A 20408-nucleotide genomic window follows, 5' to 3' on the forward strand; every position below is an offset into this window, starting at 1 on the left:
CCATATTCCGGGGCCCGTCAGAGCACAGTGTCCGTGTGTTTGTATTGTCCAGACCACCTGACTTTGTCTGGTGGCTCTTGGTTTGGTTTGGCTATGTGTGTGTGTGTGTGTGTGTGTGTGTGTGTGTGTGTGTGTGTGTGTTTGGCAGTATTAGGCACTGAACCTAGAGCTTTGTGCATGTTGGGCCATGCTCACTGAGTTATAGTCTTAGCCCTGAGATTGCTGAAATAGAGTTCTGAGAACTGGTCAGAACTGAGAAACCTCGACCAGTGTTTCTCAACCTTCCTAATGCTGCTTCCCTTTAATACATCCCTCATGGTGTAGTGACCCCCCCCCCCAGCCATTAAATTATTTTTGTTGCTACTTTGTAACTGTAATTCTGCTACTGTTAGGAATTACAATATCTGCGTTTTCTGATGGTCTTAGGTGGCCGCTGTTAAAGGACCGTTGACTCCCAGGTTCTTTAGACCTGGAGAACCACCGCTTTAGACCTATTTTAAAAGACTTCTGGAATTTGTCCTGCCCAGCCCCCTCCCCGGGCCTGAAAGGCAGAGTCTGACCAAAGAAGTTCAGGAGAAGAAGGTCGTTTTGCCTTCATCAAAACGCCATGGGCTGCTGGGAGATACATGAAAAGGAGGCTGAAGCATGAGAACTACAAGTTCTAGGTCAGCCTGGGCCATATAGGAGATTATAAGATAAAAGGGAGTGGGGGCGGGGGGATAGAATAGCCTCAGAGCCAGAATTAAGAGTGCTACAGCAGGCTCAGACTCCCTATGGGGAAAACTACCCATCTAGTCCTAAGGCCTCAGTTTTCCCATTTGTAAAATAGGAAGTAAAACAAAACAAAAACAATTGTGCCATTTGGCAGGGCGATGATAGAAATAGCCTCCGTGGGGGCCATAGGTGCCAGGCATGGTGGCACCTATGAATTCCCTTTTTCCCTTTTTTTTTTTTTCCCCCCGTCAAAGGAATCCTAGCAAGGGCTCCTAAGTTCAAAATGTGCTTTCTCTGCTTATTTTATATGCAGACTTTAACTGTATCCATTTCCTCCTTCAGACTTGGAAAATAAAGAAAAGGGCCAAGTCAGAACAGTGTGACAGGGTTTTGGACCAACCCAAAATCCTCTTGGGAGTGAGCAGTCAGGACAGCCCTCTTGTTCCTGCATTCCAAGCCCTGGGGAAGGCCAGGGAGCTATGGTTTAAGACACCTCTATGGAGACAGACACCTCCCGGGACAGAAACTGGGGATGGGGCCGTGCTACCTCCCACTTGGCCCGGAGGAGTCATCAGGGCCAGGCTTCTTCTTCCCAAGAAAAGCGCAGAAGTGCTGCGGCCGCAGGGGGCGGGGGAGGAACCACTGCCGCCAGGGCGGAGGCCAGCTTCGCCCCACCTCCTTCCCACAGGCTGGGTTCCCAAGGACACCCTCCGAACCGGGCAGTGAGAGCAGCGATGTGGGCCGCGCTGCCGCTGCTGTGCGCCGGGGCCTGGCTGCTGAGTGCTGGGGCCACCGCTGAGCTGACCGTGAACGCCATAGGTACGTGGGAGAAAGCGGGGGCACCGGAGGAGGAACGGGGTAGTCTTGCGTGATCCGAGGAACAAGCAGGCAGGTGCCCAGGGTCCCTCTTACCCAGGCCTCGATACAGAAGCCCTCAGGAAGGGACACAAAACTTTTCTGCCCCGCCACGAAGAACGAAGAGCCGCACGTCCCAGCCTGTACTGGTACCCTCTGTGGACTTGGTCCCCCGGGGATCGCCCTGCCTTGGTTGTTTGTAAGACTGTGGCATGCTGGGGGTGACTCCCTACCCTGAGGGACACCCAGTACCCACAGCAGTCTTAACGGTAGTGTGTGTAGTGCGCCGAGGAAAGCTGGCACGAAAAAGCGGCCTTAGCTCTTGGCAAAGTGCGAGAGAAGACTGCCTGGCGAATATTTTAGTTCTGTTCAGCGTTGTTCGTTGGGCTCTGTAACAGCTCCTAAAGGCTCGCTTGAGGGACAGAGGCAGCCACAGGTAGCTTGTTCTACCTGTGTTTGTTCTACTTGTTTGTTTATGGACAGTGAAGACAGAACTTCAGTGACTTTCAGGTGCAGCTGTCCGTCCACCGCCACAGCCGCCCCGTGCACGGGCCAACCATTTTTAAGTGTGAAGAGCCCTTCAATCAAAGCCCCTGGTCTGTGGTTTCCTAGCCCTGCTGTCGGCCCTTGGCTCAGCACATAAAACTATATTTCCTTTCTGTTAATGATTTTATTGGCTAAATTCATTACACTTAGTGATGGGTTTTATTGTTACGTTTTCATAGATGCATATAACATTCTGATCATACTTCAGCTTTCAGAGCCAGATATAAACGCCACCTAGCAATGGTCTTCACGTTGCTCTGATGGCATGGATCCTTGGGGAGGGGGGTCCCCTGGGGCAACATAGAGCTATTCCAAATAATCAACATCGACACAGATGGTGTCAGCGAAACCACTCTAGAAACTGGTCTCAGACTCTCTCCCTCCCTTCCTCCCTCCCCTCTAAGGGTTTTATTAGGGTTGTGAACAACAGCACAGATTCCTTACCGGCCCCTACCCTACTAAAAGATATGTGTCTTCCCTCCCCCAGCCACTATTAACTGCCTAGAAATCCTCAGGGAGGGATGGGAACTGGCGAGCCTCCCCAGGCTCAACCTTTTTTTTGGGGGGGGGAGGGTTGTTCCTTAGTTTTTACCTCACCAAGTAGCCAAGGATGGCTGTGAACTCCTGATCTTTTTGCCTCTGTTCCCCAGTTATGCCCTAGTCATAAAAGCATCCCTCTTAAAGAGTTAGCTCAGTGGGGAAAGCACTTAGCACACAAGCCTCAGAGCCAGGTTCTTATCCCCCAGAACTATGAAAAAGCTGGCTGGGCATTGCAGCTACCTGGAACTTCAGCACTCAGGAGGCAACGATGGGGCGGGGCGGGGGAGGGGGTGGGGGCAGTGTAAACCGGCTAGCTAGGTTACCTAGAATAGCGAGCTTAGGGCTCAGTTAAAGACACCTGCCTCAGTAGAGCGGAGCGTGATGAAGGAAAACATGTGACATCTCTGAGAACACACAGCGCGCCTATACGCATACACACATACACATGCAAAACAAATCAAAGTAAACCAATGAAACGAATTTCATTTAAGCCACAGTAAGCTTGGGATGGATCTGAGGTCATGTGTGGTTTTGTCCACCAATACTCTGAGGAATTCTGGGGCTTTCTCCCCTTTTGTTGGTTTGGAAACTCCCCCCTCCCCCGACATACACAAGAGGTACCCGTCAACCGTGAACTTCTGCCTGCCTCAGAGCCTGATGCTGGGCTGAGGTTTATCTTCTATGAGGGGAAGGCCTCAGCCACAGCAGGCCCTTAACCAGGGTTTGGAATCCCCTGCACACCCACTCAGGACCCGTCTTGAGGAACTATGCTTTTTTTCTTCCTAGAGAAACATGGCCCTGGCTGAGCTTCTGGAGCAGGTCTGGCTTTCAAGCCAGATACAAATGCCACATAGCAATGGCCTTCATATTGCTGTGCTGTGCTTGATCCCTAGGGGTCTTCTGGGGCAACATGGAGTCATGCCAAATTATCCCAACACAGATGGTGTCCGTGAAACCAGTCTAGACCCTTTACTTTCAAACTGCCCATTTGTGTTGTGATGCCTGCCTCTAATCTCAGCACTCATAGAACCAAAGCATGAAGATTGGGAGCTCAAAGCTAGCCTGAGCTATACAGCCAGATGCTGTTCTAAACACACACACAAAAGTTATTTTTCCACTCAAGTTTTACGGTTTTAGGCCTAATCATGACTTTTCATAGCATAAATAATCAAGGTTTTTGTGATAATTATTGCTCAATCTAGAATAATTTTTTTTAATGTTTAGGAAGCAAAAAATAATTTTAAATTGACGTTCTGTTGTTGCAGAGAAGGATGTAGGGTGATTTAACATAAGTGTTCTCCCTAAGACTAAAATTCTGTAAGACAGAAAGATAGGTGTTCAAAACGATGTGTAAAATATCCAGCTCCTTTGTTGTTGCTGTTGGCGGTGGTGTTTTGAGGCAGGGTCTTTTACGTAGCCCAGGCTCCCCTTGAACTCCCTCAGAACCTCCTTCCTCAGCTTCCCAAGCGCTAGACTTAACAGGCTTGTGCCTCCACAGCCAGCAAGGCATCCAACTCTGTTTGTATGTGGGATGGTATATGCATGTGTGTGTTTACTCTCATGTGTGAACACACGTGTACAGGTGTGTGTGGAGGCCTAAAGTTACCATCAGGAATCTTCCTTGATTGTCCTTCTAACTTACTCACTGAGGCTGGGTCTGTCAGTCAACTGATTTGGCTGGTGCTGCTAATGCACTCGGGGTATGCCCTGTCTCTGACATCCCAGGCTGGTCAGTTCCCATGTTCCACGGGCTTTTAGTCTGTGGATCCAGACTCCCGGCCTCTCGCTTTCCTGGCCAGTGCCTCCTCTGCTCGGCCATCTCCCTAGCCACGGTCTTATTTTCAAATGTCAACATTTCATATAAGGGGCCAGTGAGATGGTTCAGAGGTGCTTGCTTCCAGGACTAACACCTTAAGTTCAACTCCCAGAATCCACATGGTGGAAGGTAAGAACGCGCTTCTGAACATTGTCCTCTGACTGCTACAGTCACACCATGGTACGTTCAGGTACACATACTGCAAAAAATAAAAATAAAAATTTAAAACTGGAACACACTGGAACTTATCTTTTGCAGCTATTTAAATTCTTAAAATGGAAATTTTAAATTGTGCACAAGGGAGGCTATCGCCATAATCCATGAGCAGATGGTTTGCCTGGTTTTGTAGAGTTTTATAGGAGCTACAACCATACCCGTTTCCTTTCCTGTTACCTGTGACTCCATTTAAGTTACAAAGATGAGTAATATCAGTAACCATAAACACTGCTAAGGCTAAAACAGTTGCTGGGCACGGGGGTACACATCTGTAACCCCCAAATCTCAGGGGGATGAGGCATATGTGCCCAGGTTTTCAACTAACTAATCGTTAAATATGAATTCCAGTGAATCTTCATTATTGAACAGAAGCATGTAAATTGCACCCCATGAAACAATAAAATATTCCCAGCACCCCAAAAATTCTATTCTTGGGTAGACATTAAAAAAAAAAAAAGGTCTGGTCACCCTAGACAGGGATGAGATGACAGACCAAAGTAAGACTACCACCAAAGTCCAGGTTTATGACCACTGAGTTTTACCAGAATTACTTACTAAGTGTGGGTGAGGGGTTAGTTACAGGAACAGAAATAGCTCAGACAGCTGCACCACCGCGAGTCCTCCCCAGCATAGCTGATAGCTCACCGAAGCTTGAAACCTGGATCTTGGCTGATCTCGGCTTTTCCAGGCAGTTGCCACCAAACCTGGTAACATGGCTTGGGTCCTTGGGATCCACTCGGTGGAAGGAGACAACCAACTCCCGAAATCTGTCTTCTGACGTAAAGTGCTTATAGCCCAAGTATGAGAGTACCTGAGTTCTGATCCCGAGCACCCACATAAAGAGTCAGGTGTGTGGGCACACACCTGTAACCCCAGGGCTGGAAGAAAGAGACAGAAGGATGCCAGGGCTTTCTAGGCAGTCTGTATAGCCAAATACCTGAGCTCTTGGTTCTTCCAGACACTCTGTCTCAGGAAATAAGGTAGAGAGAGATAGAGGAAGACGTCCAAAGTCAGCTATGGCCTTTGCACGCGCACACACGGGTGCATGCCTCCCCCATATACCACATACAAACAGCAGTTTCTCAAAACTGCTGTGGCGACAAAGCAGAAAGGGTTTGAGTTCCTTTTTGTACCCAAGCTTCAGCTAACCCACACTAGCCTCCTTGCTGGTATTTTGCAAACCCAAATAAACTAGGTGTGGTGGCACATACCTTTAAGCCCAGCACGCTGAGGCAGAGGCGGGCAGATTTCTGAGGTTGAGGTCGGCCAAGACTACACAGTGAGACCCTGTCTCAAATAATAATAAACATAAAAATGAGTTAATTAATAAAATAAAATGCAAATCATCTCTCCAGTACCCTACTTGGCTTTAGACTCAACAACGTCCACCTAATTCTTTTTCTTTTTCTTTCTTTTTTTTTTACAGAAAAGTTTCACTTTAAGTCATGGATGAAACAGGTCAGTGGCCAACTTCTTCTTTTTCTCTCGTCACAAAGCTTCCTGTTAGCAAACTAAACTGTATCAGATTTGAGACAAAAGAAATTTTCCAACCTTGCTCTGTCCTGGGTCTTTCCATGCTTCAAACTGGCCAAACTCCAGGAACGATACAGTGAAGTAAATTTCCAGATAGTGTTTCCCCGTGATGAGCCTAGCAGAAGCCTTTAGTGCCTTCACTTCATTGTTGTAGTTTGTATTCAGAGTACTTTGCACAGTGGCTGCAGAAACTATTGAGAACACCAGTATGTACAGTTTTGAAAATGGTAGGTTCTGCTACAAACTTGGCATAGCAAGGAGTCATGGTGTCCAGAGGCCACCTGCTCTTGGTGGGTCTCTTGAACTCTTAACTGATGTCCTGACAGTTGCTCCATCTTCGTTTTGACTATAGGGTGCCTGGAGGTAAAGAGTTGCTTTGTAACTTCCTGATAGTGGCAGTAGAGAACAGGAAAGGAGTCCCATCTAACTGGAGATCTGTCCTGAGATGGTGGCAGAATGAAAACCTCCATAGGCTGGGGATTCAGCTCACTAGGTAGCAAGCTTGCCTAGCATGGGTAGAACTCCAGCACCATGTAACCTGGGCATGGTGACATATGCCTGCAACCCCAGCACTATGGAGGAAGGATAGTAATCTTAGATGTTCATGATCATCTTGGCTACAAACATTTGAAGCCAGCCTACATACTTGGCACTCTGGAGGAGTCTTTCGGGGATGAGGACTCTCTAAAAAGACTCCCTCTGGTAGGCTTCACCTGTTCTCATGACTTGCTGCCGGTGTGTTCTGTTTTAGCACCAGAAGACATACAGCTCAGAGGAGTACAACCACAGACTGCGGATGTTTGCCAACAACTGGAGGAAGATTAATGCCCACAACCAGAGGAACCACACATATAAAAGTACTGGGAAGCCCCCTTTCCCTCCAGGCCTCTAGGAGAAGGAGGGGTGGAAGAAAGCAATCAGTGGCACAGGCTGGGGAGAGGGTCTGCTCAGGGCTAATGTGTGGAGAAGAGGCTCGGACTCTGAGAATGTCTTTCGGGTAATCTCAGATTCGGTATGGGATATACATTTAGACAGTGCTGGTAACCGTCTGTGGGGGGCATGAAGTTTACAAAAGATTCTGGAGAAGCCCTGCCCCCACCCCACAAACAACCAGGATCTGCCTGGGTTGCTGCGAGGCCTTGCCTCTCAGACTGCCCTGGGGCCATGAGCAGTCTCTGCCATCATTCAGCTTCCTGGTCAGGGGCACTAGGAACACATCCATCATGACCACTGCAGTTGCTGTGGCAGCTCTGCAGAAGGGACTCTGGAAAGCAAGAGTGAAACTGAAAGAGAAACAGATGTTCCGTCTTTTTCTGTCCGGTACTAGCATATGACCTTGAAGCAGGGCTAACCTGGGTTGAAGTGGAACTGACAAGCGCAGAACTGGCTGTGTTGCAGAGCACACTGGGATACAGTGCAGGTAGAAGGACAACCTGCACAGGCATAGCGGCTTTTTGCCTGGGTGTTTGTCAGCCTCGCAGTGGGAGTGTAAAAGAGTGGGTGCCTAGGCTGCACCCCAGGTCTGCTGCATTCGCCAGCAACTCTGGGATGAATCATCTGAAATATAGATTTTTACAGGAGCCAAGTTATAGCAGCTATAAATAGAACATGGGTGGACAAAGGTTCTTGGCTTTTGTTTGTTTGTTTGTTTGTTTGTTTGTTTGTTTATTAGCAGTCCACTGTGTTCCTGTGGTCACTGTGTTTATTTGGTTTTGTTTCCCTTCTCTTTTCAGTGGCGTTGAACCAGTTCTCAGACATGAGCTTTGCTGAAATAAAACACAAGTACCTCTGGTCAGAACCTCAGGTTAGTGAGGCTCATTGTAAATAAATCTGTATCTTTTCACTCAAACCTGTGGAATAAACATTAAGCCTGCTGTGTTTCCAGCTAGATTCGGTCCTACTCCAGCCATGCCTAGAGGTGTCCCTGAATCTTTGAGAGGTCAGGAGGATCCATGTCTCAGCTGTCCCTCAGTCCAGGACTGGCCTTAATAGTATGAACCCATAATCTAGAAGTAGCAGATAAAATACAGGTGCCAGTTAAAAGTGAATTTGAAATAGACTTTTGTTTCTTTACTTCCCGACCACAGGTTCTCCTCTCGCCTCTCCCTTCTCTCCTCCCAACCCCACCACCTCCCCTCTACCCCCACCCCAACCCACTCCTCCTCTGTTCTCTTCAGAAAAGGGCAGGCCTCCCATGGATATCAAACAGCCATGGCATATCAAGCTGAAGTGAGACTATGGCCTGTATCTTGATATGCACCCAAGGCTAGCCTTAAACTATTGCATCTACTTCTAAAGTGCTTCGTGGATGCCACCACATTCAATTTTTCATTTCTTATTCCCTTTGTGTGTGTGTGTGTGTGTGTGTGTGTGTGTGTGTGTGTGTGTGTAAGCATGCATGTACGTGCTTGAATATGTGTGGTATATGCATGTGTTTCTTGATGCGTATGTGTATGGTATATGAGTCTGTGTTATGTGCACATGTGTGGTACATGCATGCTTGTGGTAGACACACATGTATGAGTGCACTTGCCTACACATGACCATGTACAGGTGAGGAGAGGCCACAGTTTAGCATCCCTATCTTCCTCTAATGCTTTCTACCTTAATTTTTTTAAAGATTTTTTCAAGATTTAGGTGTGCATGAATGTGTGTCTGTGTATATACATTTGGCATTTGTATGTGGGTGTCCGTGGAGGCCAGAAGATGGTGTTGGATACCCTGAAGTTGAAGCTATAGCTATAAGCCATCTAATGTGGGTACTGGGGACCGAACCTGGGTCCTTTGGAAGAACAGCAAAGTGCCCTTAACTGCTGAATGCTGAGCTATCTCTCCAGTCACTTCCCCATTTCCTTTTTTCAGACAAGGTCTCATTATGTAACCCTGGCTGACCTCAGTCTCTCTATGTAAACTAGGTTGGCCTTGAACTCACAGAGACCCCTCTGCCTCTGCCTCCTGAGTTCGAAAATGAAAGGCGTGTGCACCCAGCTTCCACCTTCACCTGAAGTTCATCCATTCAGCTGGCTCTGCCTGCCTCCCCCCCACCAACTCCCACAACCTTAGCACTGGGGCTACACAGTCACACAGCTGTGAGGACTCAGGTTCTCACTTGTGCACAACAAGCACTCTACCCACTGAGCCGCCACCTCAGACCTTTCACCTGCTTTCAGTGATTTCATTTTTAATTACGTTTTCCTGCAAAATGATGCATTTGGTTGTTCCAGAACTGTTCGGCCACCAAAAGTAACTACCTTCGTGGTACTGGCCCCTACCCCTCCTCCATGGACTGGCGGAAGAAAGGACATTTTGTCTCGGCAGTGAAAAATCAGGTACGCATGGCAGTCCCCACATTTTCCCTCCAAAGTAGACATCACACTAGGATGGAGAACTCCGAGATCTTTCCTTCTTCTTTTTCCCTTCATCTCTCCAGATCTCTCCTCTGCCAGGCTCTGGATGTCTTGCTTCAAAGTTCCCACACTGGTGAGCAGGGCTGGGTGATGAGGGCACATTTATCGACTCCCTCTGTTCTGTGTCCTCTCCAGGGGTCCTGTGGCAGCTGCTGGACTTTCTCCACCACGGGGGCCCTGGAGTCTGCTGTGGCTATCGCCAGTGGGAAAATGCTATCTTTGGTAAGAAGTCAGCCGTAAGCCATCTCCTATAGAGCACCTCTCCCAACGGCCTTGGTCCTTCAGGCTCATTCTCCGTGTCAGCCAAGAGTTCTGTTTCCTTTGGCTCTCATGTCCCAACCTTGAAGACATTTAGCCCGAGCATCTCAACTAATGTTCTCCCAAAAAGAATGGGAGTGAATGAAGCTCCCCAAGGGCTCCTTCCCGAGTGGGTGTGGGTGTCCATCACATTCCTCAGTTTTCAGCCTGGAATGTTACCAAGAAGAGCTCTGGGCAGTAGATACTGCCTAGGAGACACCTCTTCTAAGAGCTGTGCCCTCTCCCATGGTTATCTTCCTACGGGGAAGAGCTAGGGCCTGTGGGTCTATCCACTAACACCCCAAGGGAAGGGTGACACCTGTGAAGGGACTGTCCCAACTGTGTAGGGAAGAGGGAGAGAAGAGCAAGCTCCATGTGGAGCAGTGTCTCTGGGCCTGCCTCTCTCTTCAGTGTAATACCATGAGATGCATCGTTCATATTGTATGCACCTCTACAGGACAAGTGTTCATTAGGAGGGCCTCTTTGTACCCTCTGGCCTGCTGCGCATCCAGGTCATTTTGAGTCCTTCCCAGCATGTGGCAGCTGCAGGGTAGACACTGCTCTGGGATATACAAAGATGTCCTGGCCCTTGGGAGAAATTCATCAACACAGAACACCAACTAGGCCACAGACGTGAATGAGCTACTGAGAGCTGACACTTCACACCTGCATGGCCACTGGTCTGTGCTTCTTCCTCTAGGCTGAGCAGCAGCTGGTGGATTGTGCCCAGAACTTCAACAACCATGGCTGCCAAGGGTACGTTCTGGAGTGGGAGAGCCCACCACCCTTTCTCACTTCCTCATTCGTTGCTGTCAGATCTAGCAGCTGCTAAAGGCCTGAAATCCCATCCACCCTCATGGGTAGAGAATCAGAGGGCCTCAAAGCTAGAAGGTGCAGGGCTGAGAATCCAGCCTCGTGTCACCCAGCCCTGTGCTCAGAGTGGTCAGTCTCACTAGTCAGCAAAGACCCCGGACAAGTGGCCAGAAGAATCGATAGAGGGAGAAGCGTATCATCCTCCAAACCCCAGATTCACACATGGAGAGCCGATGGACCCTTAGACAAGCTCCCTGAAGCATAAGCTGCCCCATCTTTCGAGAGTTTTGTGAGTTTGGGAAATACGTCTATGCTGTATTTGGCCAGCTTCCCAGCCATCCCCTTAATAAGTCACCAGGAAGTAGCTCACGTTTTCACAGCAACAACAGCCCTCCTCTTTTTGTCAGGTGAGCTAATCTCTTAATAGAAGTGGTTAGGCAGGTTTCTGGGCATATAATATGCAGAAAAGTCCCTTAGGGTCCTCCAGGGCATATTCTCAGCTTGGACTTTCCTGTCAGACCCACTTGCCCTCACTGTTCTGTGGAACATTCTCACATGCTATCTTTGGCTCTGGCCGCAGTGATTAGCAGGGTCTCCAGCAGAGAGCCGTGTTCCAGCCTGAGTCCAGGAATTCAGGGCCAATTGATGCTACAGCCAGCCAAGGATCCTCCAGAAGGCTCAGTTTCCCCTCACTTTTCATCTCCTTCCTCTGTATAGCTTCATACTGCCTTTGGCAAGAGGCAAAGACTCCACCTGGGCATGGTGGGGTCCCACCATCTTTTGAAATTTGTTTTCTCTGGTTCATGACATTACTGCCATTTTTCATTCAAGTACCAATTCTCACCATATTCCTCTGTGGACATAGACATAGGTGACCCAACAGATAGCAGACCATACAGAGCTGACGTGTCTCAGAGTTGGTTAAGCCATGCATAAGGATGTCATAGGCCAGGTGGTAACACGGGTAATAGAAGAGCAAAGGCTGGACAGAGTGTGGTCTGCTGAGTGAGTTGGTTTGGTTTGTTTGTTTGTTTTGTCTTTTTGTTGTTGTTGTTTTGGTGGGAGGTAGGAAGATGGGAAAGATTGACCTTTAGAATCTTTAAAGTCTGAATTCAGACTGTGGCCTGGGCACAGTGACCCGTGGTAGTAGCTACCTCCTGGAGCTGACATGAGGGGCCAGGCAAGGTGTCTGTGGAACATTAGCCATGAGGATGCCTAGCACTGAGGTGACAGTGATTCCTTCAGCCTCCTGAGGGGCTGCCTGCTTCTCCTGAGAGGGGTCCCTCTTCCAGAGGGGCACCAGTGGCTGAGGCCAGGGATACATTGATGACCTCTCACAGACCTCTGCCACTGGGATGTGCCTTGCCAAGACCCCAACGATCCAGGCAAGGGCAAACATCACCAAGCTCCAACACTGATGGCCACTCTTCTCTATGAGGCCAGGCCCAGAAGTGTTTACATATGTGTCCTTCTTGCAGAGGTCTCCCCAGCCAGGCCTTCGAGTACATCCTGTACAACAAGGGCATCATGGGAGAAGACTCCTACCCTTACAGAGGCAAGGTAACTGTGGGCTGACCTCCTCTTCATTTCACCCTCATCCCCCTCCACCCTGCTGCCATTCAAATCTGGGGCCCTCATGGTGCTTGCTTGTACCCTGTGCTCTTTCTACTGATCTCTTGTCACTCCTGCCCTTGAAGCATCATCGCCCTCTCCTGAATGCCCCTCTTCAGAACCCCCCCCACCTCAACTCAGCTTGCCCTATTCCTTTTTAATTCCATTGGTCCACCCTGTGTCACCACCCCCATCCAGAGTTTGTCCTCCCTAGGAAACACCTAGCTGTCCTCATCTGGGTCTCTCTGACCAGTTCAGCTTATATACCTACCTTGGTCAGAGCAGTCTGGAGGCTCCTGGAATCTGCTTGACTCCCACGTGGGCCAGTCTTTCTCATCATTGTGCCCAACAATTCCTAGCTCCCACAAACTAGGTTCCCCAGTTTCTGTCTTGTGACTTAACCTCTGCCTGCTTCTGGTCAGCACAGTTCCCTGGACTGTCCCTCCAACCCTGCTACATAGGTTCCAACTTGGCTTTTCTTTCTCTTCTCTGACCTTGGGCTGCCTCGGGTCTGTCCTTGAGCTCTGACTGAGCACTATGTGTGTGTGTGTCCCGGTGCGAACAGAACTGTCTCAGAGGAGAAGGATGCTTTAAGCCCCTCTGAAGTACCGCTGTCTGCAAGGCCCTGGTGCATTCAGGCTGCTTTAAAAAAATGCTGTCAGCATTCACGGGGAGAATGAGACCTCGGCTGAAGGCTAAGCACCTCTAATCTTGTATTTTCTTCCCCATTCTGTCCTGAACAGGATGGTCACTGCAAATTCAACCCCAAAAAAGCTATTGCATTCGTCAAGGACGTTGCCAACATCACACTCGTGAGTACTGGGTTCATCTCTGACTAGGGAATCTGTTCTGACATGGGCCACAAGAGCAGCTCTTTGTGGCGGCTCATCACTGATAGAGGAGGAGGCTGGGTTACTTCCAACCTCTGCTCACCATCAAGGCTGTACGTGGAAGAGAGGAAAGAGTGAATGGGATGCCTTAGGTTCTCAAATCCAAGTCTGTATGAGGCTTTGTGCTTGTGGTTCAATTTTCTTGTCTAACATGCAAAGATAATCTCCACCGTCTCTCTAGAGCAGTGGTTCTCAATCTTCCTAATGCTGCAACCCTGTAATACAGCTCCTCTTGTTGTGGCGAGCCTCCCAACCATAAAATCCTTTCATTGCCACCCCATAACTGTAATTTTGCTAACTGTTATGGATCATAATGTAAATATCTGACACTTGACCCTCGTTAAAGGGGTCGAGACCCACAGGTTGAGAACTGGTGCGCTAGGGGATGAAACATGCAGGTGAGCATGTCGGAAGATGAGGAGCAGCTTGGACTTGTCAGTCAGGTCAAGCTAGGTGTTGCAGCAGCCATGACCAACCATCCTCAAGTCTGAAAGGCAGAGTATATCTCACTCCTGTCACCTGCCTGTGGTTTGAGCGGGGCTGGGTGTATCCTGTGTGGTTGCCTCCCTTCAGCACTCAGGCTGAGGGAAAGAGAGTGATAAGTCATACCCCTAATAAGTTTTGTCACACCTCACCTTGCGCACATGGACAAACACATTCAGTTTTCCCTAACAGTGACACACTAACAGATGTCTGCTCGCCCCAGCTAAGGCACCAACAACACACCAAGGCAGTGACATTGCATCCAAGTCTAGCTTGGTGAACCCATGAGTTTGTTGGGCTTACTTGCAAGGAACACGAGTAACCTCAGAACAGCTGTTATCACCAAAATGTTTCACCCTAGAGCGGATACCAAATCCCCATAGCATCATAGAGTTAATTAATGAGCATGTCACCTCCCATGTACCCTAGAACCTGCAGAGACCTCATGAAGTCAGGACAGAATTTTACATAGCTTTGACAGGGACTCAGTGGGGAGGAAGTAGCTGGAACCTCAGGTGATGATCTTGTGACCCTCCCTTCCTCCTCCTCTGAGGGAACATCAGCAAGTCAAATCTTGTTGGGTCTAATCAGGGCTACTCTGATGAAGATGGTAAAGGCTGTTACACTTGAAGGACAGCATTCCGTAGCACCCAGTCATACCCTGCTTTTCCAAGAGAGTACAATGAACATGCCTGAATGGCCCAAAGATCCTGGTAGGCACAGGCTCAGTCTGGGAGGATGGGAAAGGATGTTGAGAAACCTCCATGGTGTGTGCAGATGTGATGTGCAGGGGATGGGGGCGGGAGCCCATTAAACGATTCAGGTCACAAATACGTAGTTTATGTAATGACAGCAGCCACCATCTAATTGAAGGGCATGCCAAGCTCTCCATAGTAATAACAGTTTGGAGTGATTAGAGGCACATAGAGCCACGTGACAGGCATTATCTGCAAATAACCGAGGACATGAATGTGGTTATTACCTTCATTTGATAGATGAGAAGACTAGGCTCGGAGGAGCTAAATAATGTGCCCAGGAGCTAGAAGGTGGGGCTGGATTTGAACTGAGGAATGTCATTCCAGAGCTGAGGTTCACCACCTCAGCAACACAGCCCACATCCTGTAATAGAGATGCTATTGCCTTCTGAAGAGAAACCTGTTCTTTAACACACCCACCAAGACTGGACCTCTGGGCCACTGCAAAATGAATGAGGCACTCAAAAGTTACCTTCTGCCTGGTTCCCAGGAAGAGTCTTGTCAGGAGCACAGGCAGAGCCCAGAGAGCAGGCCAAAACCCTCAGACAGGACAAGGGACAGCTGTAGAAACAATACCAGCTACCAAGATTCTGGCCCTTAATATGAGCAGGCCTCTGTGATCTTCTGGGCTCCCAAGACCTCTAGCAGTACTTGGAAGGAACCCATTGCCCAAGGGAGGACACACTGAGTACTATACTCTGTCTCCTGCACTTTACTTCCCTTTGCTGGGCCCTGGTCTTAACTCACTGAACCTCCAGCCTCATTTCCAGTCCAAAGCATCTCCTTACTATGACTCCCTCTCAGTTTTTTCCAACTGAGGCGCTTTAAAACACATGAGTGGGGGAACCACCCACCTTGCCCTGGAGGGAGGCCTTTGAGGTCTACCAGATGCTTCTAGCTGATGCTCTCCCCCTGCCTCCAAAAAGCTACCATGACTCCTTTCTGCCTGCCTTCCCACACTAAGGGGCAGATCCTACTCAGAAGACCCAGAGCCTGGGCTGGACTCGTTTCCACCCCAGTATAGGTCTTCTCTATTTGTGGATCTGTAAGATCTGTGTTCCACCAGTGAAGGTCCCTAGACTGTCTTCCTGGATGTGGAGTGTTGGAGGCAGAAACAAGAGTGACAAACTCATGTCTGCTCCTTCGTAGTTCCTGGCCTCAGTGGTCAGACATGACTGAGAGAATGATGGTGGAGCTGTGTGTGAGTTTGTAAGGGATTCCAATGAGATTCCCAGACAGTTAGAATGTGAGGACAAAGGCTGAAGCCACAGGGGAGCTACTTCCATTTGGGAGGGAGAACAGTAATCCAGATACAAACCCTAACAGACTAGAAGTGTAGCGTAGTCATGTTGCACTTGCTTAGCATGAACAAGATTTGGTTCTTGGTTTTGATCCCCAGCATAACATAGGCCAGACATAGAGGCATTCATCATATGTAGAACACTTGCCTAATATGTTCTCAAGATCCTAGGTTCCATTCCCTTCACTGTTTGCTTTCTGAGACAGTCAATATAGCCCGGACACAGTCGTAGCTCTGGCTGTCCTGGAACTCAATATGTAGTAGAACAGGATGGCCTCAAGAGGTCCACCCATCTCTGCCTCCCAAGTGTTAGAATTAAAGATATGTGTCACCACGCCCAGTTTTAAAAAAATTTTAACAGATAAAAGTTTACCCAAGGCAGGCATGGTAGTACCATCCTGAATTCCCAGCACCTGAGAGGTGGAGGCAGGAAGGTCAGCCAAGGTCATCCTCAGCTACAAAACAAGTTCAAGGCCAGCCTGGACCACCTAAGACTCTATCTCAAAACAGAACAAAAACTCAATCCAAAGTTGCTGGCACTCTGATGAAGAAGGTGGGGTCTGTATCACTGCTCAATGTGAGGGGCTCCTGTTCCTCATGGTTATCTGCACAGCTCTGGAATTCCAAACCCTGCCTTTTGGCAATAGGCCATAAGCATGGTGGGGAGGTAGGAGAGGCCACACATCTGTCAAATCTGTCCACAGAATGATGAGGAAGCCATGGTGGAGGCTGTGGCACTGTACAACCCTGTGAGCTTTGCCTTTGAGGTGACTGAAGATTTTATGATGTATAAGAGTGGCGTCTACTCCAGGTAAGCCAGGGTCCTAGGAGTCAGAAGGGAGGGAGGGGTAAGACTGCATGGGCCTCCTCAAACCCAGCCCAAGGCCTCTGGCTCAGCCTAGACTCTTAATTAGATTTTATTTGTGAGACTTAATATATGTTCCTTCTGTTAGTCTTCTTGCAGCTCTGAGTGTTCAGAACCAAGTCTCTAACCCAGCAAAGAAAAAAAGAGGTCACAAAGGATGCCATAGGCCCCAGCCATGGTGGCTAAGTCATGGCTAAGTCAAAATCCTCCATGCATGTCCAGAGTTCTGTGGTCATCTACAGAAGTGCTGAGTCCAGTCGAAAAAGCTAAGGTTTAAAAGAATAGTCAAATATTTGAAGATGGGGTTAGAGATGTAGCTCATTTGATGAGTGCTAGCCTAGTGTTCACTAAGCCCTGGGGTCAGTGCCTAGTGCCACAAAAATGGGATGGGATGGTACACCTATAATTTCAGCACTAAGGAGGAAGATGCAGGAGGAGCAGCAGCTCAGCGTCATCCTCAGCTATAAAGCGAGCTAAGGTTAGTCTTGTCTGCATGAGACCCTGTCTCAAAAGAAAAAAAAAAAAAAAAAGGAAAAGGAAAGGAAAAACAAGAAAAGTAGCTATTCTCAAACACCACAATTCCGTGCTGGACAGTTCACTATCTGGTACTTCTAGAAGACCAGAGACCTTAGCACCCAGGACCTCATGGACAGTAGGCAGTCACTCTATTGCTGAGCTGCACCATGACCCCCTTAGCATGTCTAATGTGGGATTTCTTGTGTCCATACCTCCTAGCCTGCCTGTTTGAACTCTTTGAGTTTATCAAGGAGTCTCTGTAGCCACTCCCAGCTCTCCAGGCTCCCTCATGCCCTCTGTACTCTAGCTACCACTAGAATGCCCATATTCTTCGGGACTTTGCCCTCAGCCCTCTATGCAGTTGTCAGATACAGCTATAAATCCATAAGCAACTACCTAATAAGATCATCCATAGCCCACCAAGACTCTTCCAAGTCTTAGATCCATGCTTAGATCTGAGGAGCCCTGTCAATTTAGCCTGGATAGCATGGAGACCTCCAATCCTGTGCTCCTCCAGCCACAGGGTTCCTTTAAGGTCTGTGTGTGTCTGTTAACAGACTCACATCCCTGATGTTGCTGGGGGAGAGGCCAAAGCCCCAATAGGTTGCTCACTTTCCTCTCCTACCTATTCCAGCTCATCACCTTCTCCAGATGTTTCCTCATTAGCTTGTTCTTGACATCTGTCTCCCCTACAATAGACACCCTGGCCTCTTCCCCATTTGGACCCAGAATTCTTCTTTTGAAGTGCTTTTCTGGCCATGAAAATTGGTGTGTATGGGGAGATAGATAGAAAGATTGGTAGATAGAATAAATAGGCAATCATGTGAGTGTGTCCAGGTGTGCATGTGCAAGCATGTGAAGGCTAGAAGTCAACCTAACTATGCAGGTGTACATTCACATGTATGTGCAAGCATGTGGAGGCCAGAAGTCAACCTTAGGTGTCTTCCCCAATCACTCTTTTATTTTTTGAAACAAGGTCTCTCAGTGGACCTAGTGCTCAATGATTAAGCTGGGCTGGTTGGCTAATGAGCTCCAGAAAGCTGTCTAACCCCCAGCAATGTGATTATGAAAGCAAGCTGGCTTTTCACATGAATGCTGGGAATCTAAACTCAGATCATCAAGACTTGTGTGGCAAACACCTGTACTGACTGAACCATCTACCCAGCCCTATGAGGACTTTGGTGTAAATACCCAAGGCCTCCCCATTACCCAAGGTCTCAGCTTCTCCATGACACCTTGGTAACTTTGCTCCTCTCTTCCTCTGCACTCATCTGCCATCAAACCTCCCTTCTTGTCTCCTCTCATTCTAGCCCAACTTCTTCAGCCTAGCCATGAGGGAGGGCTTATAGATTCACGTATACCGCCTGCTCCTCAAGGTTTGGTGTTTTGTTTGGTTGGTTGGTTTGGTTTTTTGCTTGTTTGTTTGAGACAGATTTTGTCTCTGTAGTCCTGGCAGGCCTTGACTTCACAGACATCTGCCTGCCTCTGCCTCCTGTGTCAGGATTACAGACTTCTGCCACCATCCCCTTTTTACCATGTCCATCAAATCAGTACGTGACCACTGCAGTTTGTCCTGAAGTCATTACGTTTCTCAAGAGGCTAGATGGCAAGCCTACATGTTTTTTCACAAGTGCAGGTGGTTCTTAGAAGGAACGCAGAGGCAACAGAGCAGCCAGTGGAATTCCAGCTGGGCACTGTTGCCTATAGAAGTGCAGCAGGGGGCTCCTTTCCTTGCTGGGAGTCCGAAGTGTCCACTGTGGACCATGGCCAGTACCACATTCAGACTGCTGGAGCAGAAGGACTGAGAACTGATGAGACTTATTCTCTCCCATTATGGCTGAGCTTTAGCTGATTGACAACCAATAAGCTGCCCTCCCTCCAGTAGGAAACATGTCTCTTGTTTGTGACAGTTCTTGCCTTTACTACAAGTCTTTAAAAATTTCATTTTCATTTCCAGCACTTCCTGTCATAAAACCCCAGATAAAGTAAACCACGCAGTCCTGGCTGTTGGCTATGGTGAACAGAATGGATTACCCTACTGGATTGTGAAAAACTCTTGGGGTGCCCACTGGGGGGACAATGGGTAAGTAGCCTGCAGGTCCCTAGCAGGGGCACATGCTGTTCCTGGCTAGGAGCGCCCCCTGTGTGAGGCATCTCTACCTTAATGTTAAACATTCTAAGGAGTTGGACAGCAAAACCTAGCCAGGCCAAGGAAAGGGGAGTATGAGCTTGGAATCTTCAAATGCCAAGGCCCTGTTAGCAAGACCTCTCATAGGATCGCAGGTCCCAACAAGTCTGCAGGGGACAGGACATCAATTGGCTTAATGAGGTCCTTAATTGAAGTTTGAGAACAGCTAGACCTCAACATCTTGTTGGGACAAAACCAGCTTCTGGAAGGGTCTGAGAAATGAAAGCAATGAATTTGCTAGTGACAGTCTCTCCTTTGAATCAGGATGAACAGACAGACAGACACAGCTGAAAAGAAGAGTTTTTATTTTTAGAAAGTCCTAGTGGTGGTTAGGTTATGTGAGGACCTGGACACAGGGAAGAAGGGAGTCTCCATGAATTCTGGGTAGAAGCAGAATATGCCAGGAGCAAAAGGAAGAAATTAGTTATGAAGTGAGGACAGTCATTTCCTACTGGTAAAATAAGCCTGTGGCAGCTGTTTTGAGAATATATTCAGAGGGCCTAATCCCTGGAGTTGTCTCGGTTGCACCGGAACATTCTAGAAAGCTTGTGGTACAGATGCCACTAGTCAGTCCTCAATCTCTTCTCTCTGTCCAGGTACTTCCTCATTGAGCGTGGGAAGAACATGTGTGGCCTGGCTGCCTGTGCCTCCTACCCCATCCCCCAGGTATAAGCCAAAGCTGCACAGGCAACTGGTGGGCAGACAAAGTGAGGAACTGGTCCTTCAGTGAAAATCCTGCCCTGAAGAAAACTGTGGGGAAGTCCGCCAAGAGGCCCTCTAATTCCTGAACTGAGCCTAGGTGCCTAAAGACAGCGAGGAAGAAGAACCAGGCCAGCAACAAGCCCACCCAGGTGGCACCATCACGAGCCATGTGCCTTGAATGTGGTTTTTAACTGACTCAAACCGACATGGACCTAGAATCTTCTCTTTCTAGCTCTCTTCCTGTAGAGAGAGCTCAAATAACTGCCTTTTCTATGTTGTAGATTCAATAAATGCACAGTGAACACCTCCCTGGGCTGGGCTTGGGCCTCTGACATTCCATTCCATCTCCCTGGGTAGAGAA

General features: G+C 48.5%; 1 protein-coding gene across 1 annotated transcript; it reads left to right on the forward strand.

Annotated features, from left to right (window-relative positions):
- The first annotated feature begins 1400 nt into the window (after positions 1-1400).
- Ctsh (cathepsin H) lies at positions 1401-20353 on the forward strand. Its single transcript, XM_055629809.1, has 12 exons — positions 1401-1533; positions 6114-6145; positions 6972-7077; positions 7954-8024; positions 9445-9549; positions 9763-9849; positions 10625-10680; positions 12216-12297; positions 13092-13160; positions 16481-16587; positions 19115-19240; positions 19942-20353. Exons 1-12 carry the CDS (start codon positions 1449-1451, stop codon positions 20015-20017), a joined length of 1002 nt encoding a protein of 333 aa, XP_055485784.1. The 5' UTR covers positions 1401-1448; the 3' UTR covers positions 20018-20353.
- Positions 20354-20408: the final 55 nt, after the last annotated feature.

This window comes from Psammomys obesus, unplaced genomic scaffold (genome assembly GCF_907164565.1).
Source record: "Psammomys obesus unplaced genomic scaffold, mPsaObe1.curated_primary_1811, whole genome shotgun sequence".
Taxonomy (NCBI): domain Eukaryota; kingdom Metazoa; phylum Chordata; class Mammalia; order Rodentia; family Muridae; genus Psammomys; species Psammomys obesus.